This window comes from Microtus oregoni, unplaced genomic scaffold (genome assembly GCF_018167655.1).
Source record: "Microtus oregoni isolate MIOR12 unplaced genomic scaffold, Mior012 000022F_ref0000154, whole genome shotgun sequence".
NCBI lineage: Eukaryota > Metazoa > Chordata > Mammalia > Rodentia > Cricetidae > Microtus > Microtus oregoni.
Genome location: NW_024543081.1, coordinates 3,096,403 through 3,113,034, shown reverse-complemented (window position 1 = coordinate 3,113,034; position 16,632 = coordinate 3,096,403). Strand labels below are relative to the sequence as shown.

Below are 16,632 nucleotides of genomic sequence, written 5' to 3'. Positions count from 1 at the left end.
TCATGGGTTCGCTCTTAGTTGGTAGCATGCCTACCTCTGAATGGGTGGGAAAGCCATTTAGATTAAGCTAAAGCATTGCTATCAAGGGGGAAGGTTACATTTATTCTTCCTTTCGATCTGTACCTATTGAACATTTGTTAAATATCAACCGGTGTCTCGGCACCATGTAAGAGCGGGATGCAGAAATGGAGAAGCCCTAGTTCAAGGAGCTTGTTTTACAGAGAAAGGGAGAGATGCAATCTCCAAAGATGGAGGAATAACTCTCAGGTAGCATTAAGAACAGAGGACAGGGCTACAACAGTAGAGTTCAAGGTATGTAAGTCCCTGAGCTCTGTCCTCAGCACCACAGGAAGGAAGGCAGGAGGTGTAGAAGAGAAACAGAGGAAGGAGGGGAGAGTGAAAATATTCAAATATTCAAAAATATTCAAATCGAGTATGGGAAAGTGCCTTCAGAGGTGGTTCAGAGCAAGGCTTTCTGAGAAGAAGTCATTTGCACTGCGAACTGAGGAAAAGGAGGCCAATACGGAGAGGTCTGGCCATCCAATGTTGTCGGCAGAGATCAGGAGAGCATAACAAGCACAAACGCCCTGAGCCACAGCAGAAAGTGAGAGTTACAGCAAATAAAGTGGTGAGGGAGAGCGCTCACTCTTGTGGCCATGGTAACACAATTTCATGGTGAAATCTTGTTAGCGTTATGGAAAAAAATAATGTCCTGGAGAGAGGGGCTTGTGTATTTTAAGGGGAAAATGCAATCTAGTGAGACGAAACTGATGCTGTTACAAAACAAGATGGAGATAGACCCGAGTGTGTCTCCCAGAGTCGAAATGAGATGCCAGTTCTAAAAAAATGGCAGATGTTAGTCTTCACTGCCTTTACAATGTGAGCCACTGCCCTACCACAGCTGGATTGACGTGAATATGAGTTATGTGTTGTCAAAGGAGCCTTCAAAGCCTTTCATTGGCAATACATCACAGTTTAAAAAAATGTACATTCCTTTGGATATTCCAACCTATACCTAAACTGGAAATACAGTCTAGAATGCAAAACAGAGAAATGTTTTAAAAAATAGCCCACATTGGTATCCTTCTCAATTATATAACTATATATTATGCACAATGCCTATTACAACATAATCATAACTGTTGCTTGTAATTAAGAACACTTGGTGGAAACTAAATAATCATCAAGCGACTGATTAAAGAGATAAGATCCTAATCAAATTAATGAACGATTTAAGTGGAATTTTAGCATCAAAGAAACAGCCTAGTACTCTCATGATGTCATAGACTTGGGAAGCACCAACCAGCGTGGGCATTTCCTGGCTGTTCATCCTAAATCCTCTGTGCTTCACCCATCCTCTGATAGAAAACAAGAGCGATGTGTTAGAAAACATAGGATGATGCGTGCAAATGCTCCACACAGAATATTCTGGAGAATAAACATAAAGTATCTAGACCATCACCCAGCACACACTAGAAAAGAAAAGCACTGGGGAGAGGCAGCCACCATGATAAACAGTTCCCATGCTCAACACACTGACTGCCCTCCAAATTCCTGCGTGCCTGTGTGAGTTTTAAAAGGCCAAGAAGCTTCATGGAAACATGGTAAGACAGTTCATGGGTTCTCTGTGAGAAGTCATGATTGACTCACAGCTAAACTATGAGAGAAACCTAAATGGAACATGTGCCACCCCCACGCCCCAAATTGGAGCTCATTCTGGAAACCCAGGCTCCAAGACAAGTTCCAACTGGACCCACACAACCACCGCCTGGAACAGTGTGAGCACAGGGCTAAAACATATGAACATATGGTGAGGGGAGATCTGACTAAAGAAGCTGCTGACTTGAAAATGACCCCCAAGGAGCACATGGAACCACAGGATCTGGTAAATGAAGAGCCACACACCACTGAATAATAGCTGGAGTCTCTGTGGGAGCAGGCAACAAGGCCATGGGTCAGGCTCCACACACCAGGGCATGCCAATATGCTCCCCAAGGTCAACCTTTCTGGAAGTGGGGAAGTGGGCTTGCTTGGACCACAAGTGAGGAATTCCAAGGCAAAGGACAACAAACCTGCTAAGAGGAGTGGAATAAATACAACAGCAAAAGAGAACTTCATTTTATCTAAGTCATCACAACATGCATTGGAATGAAAACACATTCTGTGTGTGTGTGTGTGTGTGTGTGTGTGTGTGTGTGCGCATGTGTGTGTGTTCCATTCTTTTCAACACAATTTGGCTTGAGTTTTCTATGTATTTTTATAGTGGTTGTGTAGAACTTTTCTATAACATGGCCGATCTTTGATTTTTCACCGTCTTCATTTTGTGAGTCACCGTTCTCCTGCCTCGGTTGAATGGTAACACAAATGAGTTCTGTGCTGAGCAGCAGGTGCTTTCAAAACATTTTGTTGATATAACATCACACAGTTCAAGCAGCATCCATAAGAGAAGGACTTTCTACCCCACTTACATACAAAAGCAGAAATCAGAACCCAGTTGAATACATGAGCTGTAATCAAAGCCATGACTGTCCAGCTCTGAACTCTTTCTCTGTGTCTCACATGTTCCCCTTATTATGTTAGACCATGTAGATTTCATGTCATTTTTATCAATCCCTATTTCTGCCCACTCTAAATACAGTCACCATGTTTGAACTTGCCAGCAGTTGAATGGCAATGAGCTGCTGTGTATTTTACATAATTTGTTAAATTAGTCATCTGTGAGATCACTGCTCCCCTTGGAGTCAATGTACAAAGCATGTCTGTTCCAGGAGGCAAATTCTGATGACTGTGGCTGGTCCACAAACCATCACACACAAGAAAACTGAAGGCAAACACTACTTGCCCGAGCATCACTTCAGCAGAGGCTGCCTCCCAGGCACTCCAAGTACATGACCATACTTCCCAACTTTTAATTTCTTTGTCCATTAGCTGTTGGGAAATCCACTGCAATTTCAACCGCTGCAAGCTCAATATCTTCACATTGCAAAATAGAACCTGTGCAGGAGGGTCATTTGCTTAGATTTTTAAGTTTCCTCAGTCACCATACATCCTTTACCAATAAAAATCAAGCCTATTCTTGGAAAGAAAATAAAAAACACAAGCCTATAACAGAAATGCCTCATTAGCAGGTTATTGTTTTCCCTTCATCTTTTTTAGTTTAGTCTTTGAGATTATAACATAATTGCATGATTTCCCCCTTCCCTTTCTTCACTCAAAGCCTTCCCATCAAGTCCTCCTTGCTCTCTTTTAAATTCCCAGTTCCCCACAGGCTTTAAACTATTTTCAGAAATCTGTTTAAATCAATGAATAATTCAAATTGTACTTCACGGCAATCTGAGCTTTGCAGACACTCCAAGAGAGTTTAAACAGAAGACGGAATCAAAGTCTGAGTGTTAGCACATGGGACCAGGCAACATAGAAACTACAGGTGACTTTCTAAGATGACGTCATCGAGGGTGACCAGGGTGAAAATGCACCTCTGAATCATAAGGACTCACAGGTAAACTCAGCCCCAGCACCTACAAACCCATCGTGAAATTAGTTCTACAAACCCTAAAATGTAAATGGATAACCGCATCAAAGGCCTTCACCCAGACCCATTTCCTTCATCGTGCCTTTTTATAACTGACTTTTAAAAAACCCAGCTGAGACTGTATTTGTTTCTGCCCTCTGTCTTCCACTCACAGGCCCCCATAATATGGCATGCACTCCTTTCCTCAGCAACCTTGTGTAAGCAGCTCATGAAGCACTTTCTATGCAAGATATTAGACTATCAGATAGGCGTGGCACGGTGGTGGATAAGATTCAGTTGGTGTTCAATAAGAACTTATAATTTCATGGTTATCTGATAGTCTTTCAACTGTTTCTTCCACCGCTAAGTCCACTGGAAGCCCAAGAAAGGATGTAGTGTAAGAGACTATATATAAATGCCCGTGTTCTTGCCTCTAGCTTGTTTGTATTGGATTAAGGGGAGAGATCTGTAAGCAGTCCAGTGAAATGTGGAACACGTACAACAAACACACTATAAATTGGAGAACTAAAGGTTGAATCAAATCTATTAGAAATTCTTCACCGTGACAGAAATGTGTCAACTGTCAACACACTCCAACAGGAGGGATGCGAAGAGGGACTTCTCCCAGTTTGCTCTTGATTGAGCTCACCTGAAGTGGTTTGGAACTAGGGAGGCTTTGGGTAAGAGCAGTGCGGAGGAGGGAAATGGGAGACACAAAGATAAAGAGATGAAGTTCAACAGTTAGGGCAAGACCCCAACACTTGAGACATGGAAGCGGCAGGAGAACCAGGATTTCAAGGCCGTGCCAGGCTACATAGTGAATTAATGAACAACCAATGCTACATGAAAAAAAAAAAACCCAAACTAAAACTCAAAATATTCAACTATCCTTAGCGCACTGGCAATTGAGGAGTTGTATACAAAAGTTAAATCGCCTTAAGTATCCACCCTTTTCTACCCTACACCTAGAAGGAGATTCCACACAGCTCACATGAGTCAATGATGGGCAGACAATATTTTGATGAGGAGTGCTTTATTAAGCTTATCTCTTGCTCTGTATTTGAACCTGAACCTCTGAACCTCATGAAGACCCCAAAGATAGATCTGGGGTGTGAGTGGGGAGGTCACTGGAATCTTTAGGTGTTCCCTCACCAATGCAGCCACGCTTAACATATCGTTTTTCTCTGCTTTGCAGGATTACTTGTTTCTTTAAACTGGCATGTTGAGGGGGCAGCTGAGCCTGGCTTGTTAGGATTGTCAGAGCCAGTCGCGTGGCCTAAAAACTCTAGTCACAATTGCAGGTCAGACGGGCCTGGAGCTAATTGGTATCGTAGTCAGACATAGTAGGCTATGGAAGTAAAGCAGTAGGAGCTGGGGGCTTACTTCTCAAATGACAGAAATTTTACTAATGTACTGAGGATATATCTAAAAAAAAAAAGCAGAAAGGACTTAGTCCTCTGTGAAGATGTAAACTAACATTTTTTTAGTGGGCACATACACAGTCTGAAAAATCTCTGAGGAAATGCCGCTGACAATTCCGTTGAAAACAGCAGGTTTAGACCATTTTCCCTAAGTGAGAAATAAATGATACGAGCATACAATAATTGCATGGTGAAATCATAGCAGTCCCTCTGCTCTGGGAGCTGCTGGGCATGTCCTCATGCATGAAACCCATGTACCGCCTTCATTGAAAGAAAGCAATGCTAAGTTTTGTGTTTTCCTAACTTTCTACCATTCATTAGAGCTGCGCCTTTGCAAAGACTTTATACAATTAAGCATGGCAGAATTAGGGCTAAATACAATCAATGGAGCAGTCAGTCACATCTGTCAGAAGTACTTCAGATGTATCTTAGACAACTCAGCAAAGCATCCTAGGCAGACAAATGGAAGAAGTGGCATAGTCTATAGACAGTGGTTTCGCAATAAGTCTGCTTGTTTTAACATAGATATCATATATAAGTATCTGCTCTTTTCTCATTTCTAGAACTGTTTCCTTCTATCGCTCTACTCTTGAGGCTTTATCTTGCTGTGACTTTTGGCTTTTCAAAAACTTTTGTTCTCACTTTTGTGGCACAAAATTAAAACGGATTGAACAAGTACGTTGAGGCAGTAAGAAAGCGTGTTAACCAATTGCTCCCTCGAGAGATTGGCCATACTCCTTTGAAACACCACGAGTCTCTCACTTCATGGGTTCAACAAGTAAATTAATAGAAATATTTTTCTCCAATACAAAGTCCATCTTGAGTCAACTATTAAGACATGCTGATTTGTTTTCGGTTAGATATGTTACATAGAATATCACACATTCAAGCTCATTGGTGTGTGTGTGTGTGTGTGTGCGTGTGCATGTGCGTGTGCGTGTGTGTGTGTGTGTGTGTGTGTGTAGAAGCCAGAGATCCACATCAGGAATATATGTCAGCCATTTCCCGCCTTGCGGTCTGAGATGGAGACGCCCACTGAACCTGAAGCTTGCTTAGTCAGCAGACTGCGGGCCAGGGGCCTTGAGGAACTCTCCTTCCCCTTTCCCACTGGACACTCCACTGTGCTTAACATCTTACCAGAGGAGTTGTCTGCCCAGCCACACTGCAAGTTACACTGATTGCCTATTTCTGCTCAACATTCATTCCTAACTAAAGAAACAAATTATCTGTCAGTATGCAGAAATAGTGTCCACTTCTAAAACTCACTGAGCTGTTATTAGAGACAATGTAACCAAAATTATATGTTTCTTGTCCCTTCACATAAAAAATTTTGCAGAACGTCATAATAACTGGGTAAAAAAAATTATTCTTTCATTAAGTTATACTGGTGAGAAACGTTTAGTTTCATATTTTTATTATTTATATTAACACTTCAACCTGTCCGTCAAGCAGCAAATATCTACCGTAATGAAAATGTTTACACACAAAGAACAAAGTCACATTTTATAGTAATCAATGGTAAAACACGTGCTTTTAAAACTGATTATATAGAAATACATATAAAAATCCAAATATGAAATCATAAAAAATAACAGGAGGTAATATGAGAACTCAAAGAAAGGGGCAATTAATTATCACCCTCTGTGAGCCTATCTAAATGTCATGGATAGCTATATGTAATGAGAGTCCTTACTGCCAGCCACAGGGCAAGGATTTGGGGCACTCAGAAAGCTGGAGTCTCTAAATCCAAATGAGACAGGAAGGGGATGGCTGAGTGGAATGAGGAAGTACCCTGGTCATCATTCAACAGACAAAACTAGTCATCCTGCAGGCTCGGCCATCCACATGTTGCCCTACCATGCCCAGTGTTGAAAGCAGATTACAGTAACAAAAGGATGCTACAGACCCTGGAGTCTCAGTGCATTGTAAGCTAGTTTAAAAATAATACGCTAAAACTGCTTGTAACAAACTTATAAAAGACAGCGTGTCAAGGACGCTAAGGCAGAGCAGTAGCAGTGACCAACACCAGATAGCATTGATTCACTTCATTTCCAAAGTCAACTGTTTTCCACAAAGCCTGCCGGTGCCCTCTGAATCCTCCCTGACACAGCCCAGGGAGCCAGCACTCAGTAACGAGTGAGCAGAGTTAGCACACAAGATTGAATCCATTTGCCATCTCCCCTGGAAGCTCTATTTACCAGAAATATTACAAGCATATTCAGAAGTAAACTGCAGGAAAAGTACAGCTTTTTATTAATATAGAACATTGTTCATTTCTGGGATGAACAAAACCAGCTAGATTCCCATTGAGAGGAAAATCTAGATCAGCCACAGCAAAATTTCACATTGTTTGGGGAGAGGATTGAGTAAAATAAGGACTTGGAAATGGCAAGGGCTTGGTTCTAGAAATAACCTACCATAAGCTCCTTCTAAAAGAATCTCACACAGGAATAGTAAGAAAGCTTAACAGGTAAAAGCACTTGGCACACAAGCTATACATGCTGAGTTCAAATCCCGGAACCCAGAGTGGAAAGAGAAACCCTACATTCACAAGGTGTCCTCGATTTCCACACATGTGCCATTGAATACTCATGCCCACCACACCCCAACAACAACAACAACAACAATAATAATAATTTAAAATCTCAGACACTAAAATTAGGTCACACCATCTAGACAGCAATGTGTGTTATATCAACAAGTTATGTTGAGCAGGGAGAAATAACAGCTTATAAACATATATTAGCACTGTACTTTTCCCAATTATTTTTTTCTTCATTGTTATTGAAAATCAATCCAGGTCTGGCCTGTTGTTTCATGTCTATAATCCCAGCATTCAGAGCTGAGGCAGGAGGATCAATAGTTTTAAGCCAACCTCCACTAGATTGTCACATGGGGAGATACTTTCTAAAATAAAAGTAGAAACAAAAAAGACCTTCAAGATATATAGCTTCATCAAATAATATCATATCTCACTGTTTCCATATGTGTTAGATTAAACAATAAACCTCGAGGAAACAATAAACCTCACAAGTGGCATGCCCACAACAAAATGTTGTAAATGAAGCATAGAAATTGAACCTACTTAGCTCAAGACTAACCTTGACTTGAAAACCAATCATCGTCTGAGTAATGTACTTCAAACTTCTCTCAAAGATTTTAAATTTTCTACATGAATTTTCTAATTTAAAAGACAAACTCACAAAGATTTAAATTGATTATGTCTCCATTTCCCAAAGCCTATAGTGTCTGTGGGTAGAAATTCTAGCATAAAAATCAATTGCAATCAACCTGTTAGAAACTCTGCTTCATCATAGTCATTTGCTCATTAAGCCTACAGGTTTTAGGTTACATAACCAGTATCATAACCATGTATGTAACCAGCATCATAACTGTGTATATAACCAGAATTATAACCATATATATAATGATCACCATAACGATGTACATAACTATCATAGCTGAATACATAACCAGTATCATAACCGTGCAAATAACCAGCATCATAACCTTGTATATAACCAGCATTATAACCATGTATGTAACCAGAGTCATAACTGTGTATATAACCAGCATCATAACGATGTATGTAACTGCATCATAGCCATATAAATAACCAGCACCATAACCTGTACATAACCAGCATCATAACTGTGTATATAACCAACATCATTACTGAGTATATAACCAGCATCATAACCTTGTACATAACCAGCATCATAACCATGTACATAAGCAGTACCATAGCTGTGTCTGTAAGCAGCAGCATAGCCAAGTACGTAACCAGCACATGTGAACCTCTGGACATAGAGAGTCCAGCATCACAATCCCAGAGATTGTGTCTAAGTAGACCTGCTTTGGAGCCCAGGAATCTGTAACAGAAACCCTCTCCACTTCACAAACACCAGATGACTTCATTTAGTATTGCACATTTACTGACCACTCAGAATCCACCATTATGAAAGAGTCCCAATGGTCCTTACATTGTACCCAAGAATTACAATAGACCTGCTTAATAGAGGTGCATGCCAACTGTTTTAGGAGTGAAGAGAACTCCAGTTTAAGAAAGGGGCCAAGAAAGATGACATTTGACCTAAGTCTTGAAAGCAGATAAAAAGAAAAAAAAAAAAAACTCTAATCAAGACGCGGGAGTGACGAAGGTAAGGGAGGCTGCAGACGGAGAGCAACATGGCACACCCACACTGCCTTGAACCAGGATGATAGCCCTGTGTGTTTTGGAACTGCATCTCTGGGTCAAACTTTGCTGCCATATTTATTTGCCAGGGGTCTGGATAGAGAGTAGGCACATGTTTCTCACACTGCATCCAGACAGTTCATGGGAGAAGCTGTGCCAGACAAGACAAAAAAGCATCTTTAGGTCTGACTTTTCAAATTCTTACCAGGACGTGCACACTCAAAACATTTCAGCTTCCTTCTTCATTCCAGGAGTAATGGAATGGATCAGCACTTGAGAACTAGCATGGGAAGACCAGAAGCATCCCATGCTCTGACTGCTAACTACCCCCTCAGTCCGGGAAAATGACAAAAGTCACCAAAATAGTGAAACGGAGGCTCCTGAGAAAGGGATTAACTACTGAAAATTATTTCTTTCCATGAACTTCAGCATCAGCTCACAGTGACGTGTTTTCAGAATAAAATTGGAAGCTTAACTAAAGTTGCACCATTTCAGCTACAGGGAAGCTCAGTTCATCGGGGAACTTAAGTTTTTAAAACTCTACAAGTGACTTTTCAGAAAGAAACATGAACGCACAAATAATAAGGTAATGAGCAAAAGAGAAGCCTGGAGATTGTGATTCTGCATTTAGGTGCCTATATCCAGAGTGTGGTTTTCCTCACTAACAAGGCAAGTTCACAGCCCCTGAAAATGAGGCTGACATCTCTCCCAGATAAGCCACGCCCATCTTCCTGTCATGTATGCTGAGTTCTCTACTCCACAATATCCTATCCCTGCACATGCAGAAGCCTTGTTGCTAGGCTTTATCCTACGTAAGTATCTTCTATGATGTTTATCTGCCAGTCACGTTTTAAGTTTCCAGAAATGACAGCTTATCTGTCCTACCCACAAAGCACAGTTTAATTCCTGGATATATATAAAAGACACTCAGATACTTGATCAGTAAAAGGAGATATATTTAGCTTCGGGCTTCAATTGTTATCTTGCCCTCCTTCCCAAAGTGACAAAGAATCTTTTGATTATGGGGGGGGGGGGGAAGAAGGTTATCAAAAAGAGGTTCCATTGTAAGCTGCTTTTGAAGCAGTAGCCATCTGATCTCCCTCAGACAATGTGGCATGGGAAGTCCTTGCCCTGCTCACCCACAGCAAGGCTGAGGGGCCCTCAATTGTACCTTTTTGCTAAGCATCCAGCGAAAGCTGTGCTCTGGGAACAGTTAGCTCTGTTTTCATTACCTGGCTTACTAAAGTTCAAACAGAGAGTAGATCTAGAACCCTGTTAACAGAACTCCAAGGGCCATTCTCTGCATGTGCTACCTAGTCTGGTGTCAACTTGACACAGCTAGAGTTATCTAAAAGGAGGGAGCCTCAATTGAGAAAATGCCTCCCCAAGAACCGACTGTAGGCAAGCTATAGGACATTTTCTTAATTACTGAATCATGGGGAGGGCCCAGCCCATTAGAGATGGCGCCATCCCTAGGCTGGTGGTCCTACGATCTGTAAGAATGCAGGCTGAGCAAGCCATCGGGAGCAAGACAGTAAGCAGCACCTCTCCATGGCCTCTGTGTCAGCTCCTGCCTCCAGGTTCCAAATAAACACTTTCCACCCCAAGTTGTTTTGGTCATGGTGTTTTTATCATAGCTAAGACACTGTATCACAATAATAGCTCACAGTTTTTATTTCATAACTAAGAATGCCATGTCTTGGATAAGTACATTCCCCATATCCTTCCATAAAACCCTTATAATGCTCTAAAGAAAATGTCACAATTAGCTTCATTATCAGATATGAACAAGCTTAGACAAACTAAATAAGAACCAATTCTTGGGTAATAAAATTAAGTTCCAAGGCCAGAATTTGCACCCAGGACTCTGATGTTGAAGCTCAAACCATACCATCCCCCACAGTGGCATGACAAGACTCTGAACACCACACAAGCGAAATTAACCTGCCTTAAACCCCTACCTTACCAAGTACACTTGCCCAAAAGTGGTTTCTATGTTGAATTTAACAAGAAATAAACAATCAACTGGTTCTAGACAACTTAAATAATAGAGCAGGCCTGAACCTAGCAGAAATATTTGGCATTAAGTACTTGATTCTCCTTCAGAATATTTGTTTCTTAGCCAGGCGGTCGGTGGTGGCGCACGCCTTTAATCCCAGCACTCAGGAGGCAGAGGCAGGCGGATCTCTGTGAGTTCGAGGCCAGCCTGGTCTACAGAGCTAGTTCCAGGACAGGCTCCAAAGTCACAGAGAAACCCTGTCTCGAAAAAAACCAAAAAACAAACAAACAAACAAACAGAATATTTGTTTCTTATTCGAAACTTTTTTTTTTTAATGCTAAAGCATAATCCCTCGGAGAAGGTTTCCGGGACCTGGAGCAGAGCTGAAACAAACTGGTGTGAGCCAAATGCACTTCAGGACCCCTAGCCACCAGTACTATTCCACAGGACCCTGAGGAATCACAATCGGCTTGCAGTGTTCTTGTCTGTTTAGAGCCCTCCCAAGCCTGCAGGAGGCTGAATGGATGGTGGGCACGAAAATGCTGATGTGGGAGAACTCCTGACCACCCACCGCGTTCCTGTGTCAGGGAGCAGTAACCTCCTTCTAAATCCCAAAGCCAGCTTCAGAGGAGAACCGAAGCTCCTAGGAATTGCAGCTGTTAACTGGAAGGAGCCAGTGGGGCACTAAAGGGGGTGACTTGTAATAAACCAAGGGTATGTGTCAGCTGTCCTGAACACCATTATCACTTTCACAGCCTGAGGTCAGTCAGCTTCAAGACTAATCAAATCGTCATTTGTAGTCCTCAGGGCTATCCCTTACCCAAAGAATGTGGCTACAGGGGTGGGGTGGAGTGGGTGCTGAAATGTGAATTTCCAAGATACTTTAGCTTTGGAACAGTGGTTCTCAACCTGTGGGTCATTTGTTACCCCTTTGGGAGGTCGACCAACCCTTTCACAGGGGTCACCTAAGGCCATCGGAAAACACAGATATTTAGACTATGATTTATAACAGTAGCAAAATTGCAATTACAAAGTAGCAACAAAAATAATCTTCTGTCTGGGGGGTCATCACAACATGAGAGACTGTATTAAAGGGTCACAGGGTTAGGAAGGTTGAGAACCACCGTTTATTAGACTTAAAATTTAAGACAAGCTTTCCTACAGAAAGGCTGAGAACATTTGAAGGCATTTGCAAGCACAGGGTATATGTGGAGTTTTCCTCCGAGAAAGGCCCTTAAACGAGGAATGGGCACCTGGGTGTATGCAATCACTCTAGAATTCTTAATTTAGCCGACCACCTAATTCTCCAAAACTGGGGCAGCGCAGCTACTCTGCTTGACTTAGGGAGGATCTGTCCCATTGAGCATCAGGAAAGGAGCTCTGAAACCGGCAGTCCTTGAGTTGAAAGTTGCTGCAAGCATTTATGTTTATCTAGTGGCCGGCAGAAAATCAGTCGTGACTTCTCAGTTCTTAGGTAAGCCCCTGCCAGGAAGAACGAACCTGGAACGGACACAGGCTTCAGGCAAAGGTCCCGAAGGGTGTAGGGTGAGGAAGTTGGATGGTTCCAGGAAGTGGGTGGAGAGGAGGAAGCTGAGGAACGGGAATAGATCCCACCGGGCGGCGGGAGTCCCAGGCCAGTGTACGTAGCTGTCACGCGCGCTTTTGGCAGTACTGACCCTTCGGTTCCCGTCATACTGAACACCTGGCCCTGATTTCATTTTTTTGTAATTTTTTTTTCTTAAAGGTTGTAAAGTGGGAGGCGGCTGGGGTTCCGAAGCTGAGTCACAGCTTCTGCCAACTTTCACAGAAAGAAAACAAACAAACAAAAAAGACTCAGTCCCAAAGCCCACCACTCTAGTCCCCAAATCTGTGTCACTTGACCTGGGGGGGGGGAGCGAGGGGTTAGCGGCAGTCTCACAACTGGAGTGTCCCCCCGCCCCATCAAGCAACTTCTCACCAACGCCAAGCCTCGTGGTACAGGGAGCGCTAGCCAAGTGCCACCAAGCCCCAATGAAAGGAAGAGAAACGAGCCGCGTCCTCACCTGCAGGACACCGACACCTCCACGCGTGTGGCAGGGATGGCGGCACTCAGCTGGTTCAAGTCCCCGATGCCCGCGGCGCTGGTGTAGCGGCTGTCCATCTCGAGCGGAGGCGCGGAGCACTTGTCCCGAGCCCACGTCCAAGCTGAGGCGGGCTGAGTGCTGCTTGGAGCCGAGCTCCCCACAGACGGGAAGGGGTGAGGGTGGAGGCAGAGGAAGGAGGCGGAGGCGATGCGGAAAGGGGAGGGAGGAGGCGGACCTGGTGGCGAATCCGAGGACCGAGCCAGTCCTGGCAAAGCCGCTACGGTCTCGCAAGTGGCGCTCCAGGCAGCTGCAGCCCCAGGGCAGCCACGGGGAGGGGCTGGGTCTGTCGCCCCTCCGGATCAGGATCTGGGCGTGGAGCGCAGAGACAGTGGATGACCCTGAGGGGTACCGTCTAGCAGGAGAGTCCCGGAGCCGGCGGTGTAGACTCCGCACCCTCGTACCCTCCGGGACCGTGGCTGACTCCACTCTTGCCAGTCACTCCGTTTCCTCTAGGGAGGAAGTCAGAGTTGTGGGCTAGAAACCACCCCACAGAACAGCCTCCTGTGACCTAGGCACATGCGCCACCCCACCCCCACCCCCACTGATGGGTTCCCTACTTCGGGCTACTGGACTGATGGGGTCCTGGGAAGAAGGATGGCCTCCAGCCTTTGACAGCGAGTACAGAGGGGCGCGCCAATATATGGGGCAAACTGGGGCGGAGTGGACACTGTTGGGACAAGCGCTGCGGTTTAAGGGAGGAGGCTTTACTGCGTCCTCCGTCCCCTGTAACTTGAGGGTTGGGTCTCTATAAGCGAGGGTCCCCTTAAGGGACTTCAGAGCCTTGCTATGTCCTTCCCTTTTCAAACCAATGGGATTTCTGCTCTGAAGCCTGGGGTTGGAGGTGGGGTGGGAGATCTTAACCTTGTAATCTATCTCCTTCTCCCCTGGTCTGGTCCTCAAGACCTGCAAGCTGTGCAGTGTAAACCAGGTGCGCAGCTCAGGCAGCAGGGCGTTTGGCAAGTAGATTCTAGGCGGCAGGACTGGGGATGGGCAGGACGCGGAAGCCGCAGCAGCTTGCCTGGCAACCCCACTTTGCTGCACACACCTGACCCCAGGCGTCACTGCGGGTTCTCTGGTGGTGGCCACCAGGAGGCGACGGAGAGCAGAACGCCTAGCCTGGGGAAAGAGGTGGCTGGTGCTAGCGGGCATTACCAGCCTTCTGGGCTCACCTGGAGAAGCAGGGGCTTAAAACAGGCCTCCCCTGTGGCGTGATAACCCACTTGGAGCCACATGCCTAAAGAATTCCTGTTGTTGCAAGAGGCAGGATGTGGGTGCTTACCGCTCCTCCCTGCCCCAAGCGTTTGCCACACTTTAGTCTCCTTTTCTTTCCCTGGTGGCCCACCTTCCCCTCATCACCCCCCTAAACCCAGAAGTTTCGGTTTTCTCTCTGTTTCCCCTATCACAACTTAAAGTGCACTTTATGACTAAAACGTTCCCTCAAATTCTTTTATTGCTGCCCGAAATTGATTTGATGAAGGAGGTCTAGATGTTTTTTAAACTGACCAGAATTTTATTTTGCAGGTGCCTGCTGAAGAAATAAAAAAGTAAGAACTTTAGTACTCCAACCCTCTTCTTAATTTGCCACCTTGTCGGGTGCATATGTGTGTATATCTTAATGCATTTATTTATATGTACCATAACAAGCAGGTAGTTGTGATGGGTTTTGAACAGTGTCTACCTGTGAAATCGTATCAAAATAATAAGCCGTTCCCTCAACCCCCCAAATTTCTGAGTGTATTTTATAATCAACCTCTCCCTCCTCGCAACATTCAGAACATCACTCTATTTTAAATTTAAAACCACAAATATGGCATTGCCCAGTTTTAATCTGATTCCTTTTGCGCTGTAAAAGTTCTTTCCAATTCCATCCACGACACTGGGTGCATCCGTGAAGGGTAAAGATCTGCTTCTGAAAGCATGCCACAAATCGGTGAGCCACCCCCCCTTGACTGACAACGTGCTTATTCCTGCATTTGGTCTATTACCAATAAAACTGCTAGGAACACTGATCTATAAGTCTTTTGTGGATGTAAGTATTCATTACTTTGGACAAGAAGAAATGGGAATAGTTGGACAAAAATAGAATAGTATACTTAATTTCTTAAGAAATTACTGAATTGTTTTACAAAACATTTTTACTATGTCTTACCCCTAAAGCAGTATGTGAGCTCCAAGTGTTCCTCAGCCTTGTCAACACTTGGATTAGTCTTTTACAATTTAGACAGTATCATTGTGGTAAAGGGCTAATGACTATGTTTCCAGGAAGTTATTCATCTGTAGAAATACTTGTGTGAGGGGCTGGAGAGATGGCTCAACAGTTAAGAGCATTACCTGCTCTTCCAAAGGTCCTGAGTTCAATTCCCAGCAACCACATGGTGGCTCACAACCATCTGTAATGAGATCTGGTGCCCTCTTCTGGCCTTCAAGCATACACACAGACAGAAGATTGTATACATAATAAATAAATATTTAAAAAAAAAAAAAGAAATACTTGGGTGAGGTTTCCCTTTATACTGGAGTGTTAGTTTTATTATTTCAGAGTTTTTTTGAAGATTATATATTGAGCATGTAAGATTTTTAACATATATGATGGTAAAAGAAACAATGTGCCTCTTTCAGTTTGAAAAGTCTACATTTTCAGTTGGTCGACCCACAGAGACAGTGGGCCTGATCTAATGGGAGCTCACCAAATCCAGCTGGACCCGGACTGAATGAGCATGTGATCAAACCGGACTCTCTGAATGTGGCTGCCAATGGGGGCAGACTGAGAAGCCATCGATAATGGTACTAGGTAGGACCCGTTTCTACTGCATGTACTGGCTTTTTTGGGACCCTAGTCTATTTGGATGCACACCTTCCTAGGCCTGGAAAGAGGGGGGAAGGGCCTTGGACTTCCCACAGGGCAGGGTACCCTACCCTCTCTTAAGGAGGGAGGAGGAAGGAGGAGCGGGAGTGGGAGAACTGGAGGGGAATGGGAGGAGGGGAGGAAGTGTAAATTTTTGAATGGAAAAAGAAAAAAAATCTATATTTTCATTTTCTTGTCTATCAAAGAGAGTTTTCCATTTTATCTTTAACAGTTTTTTATAATTTATTTTATTTTATTAAAAAATGAAGACAAACTATCTTTTTTCATTTTACATACCAATCCCAGTTCCCACTCCCTCCCTTCCTCCCCTCCACCCACCCCCCACCATCCACTCCTCAGAAAGGGTTAAATCACATTGCTTTGGGGAAGCTCCAAGGCCCTCCGTACTGTATCTAGGCTGAGAAAGGTATCCATCCAAAGAGAATATGTTCCCTAAACAGCCAGTACAAGCAGTAGGGATAAATCCTGGTGCCACTGCCAGTAGCCAGCGGTCTGCCCCAGCCACACATCTGTTCCC

At 43.9% G+C, this 16,632-nt stretch overlaps 1 protein-coding gene across 1 annotated transcript in view; it reads right to left on the bottom strand.

The window, feature by feature from the left end:
* Window positions 1-13,533, bottom strand: part of Cpne8 (copine 8) — a 178,238-nt gene extending 164,705 nt beyond the window's left edge. Inside the window, exon 1 of the mRNA XM_041672522.1 lies at window positions 13,169-13,533. Within this exon, the coding sequence (XP_041528456.1) occupies window positions 13,169-13,266 (98 nt within the window). The 5' untranslated portion in view covers window positions 13,267-13,533. The remainder of the gene's footprint in view (window positions 1-13,168) is intronic.
* Window positions 13,534-16,632: the final 3,099 nt, after the last annotated feature.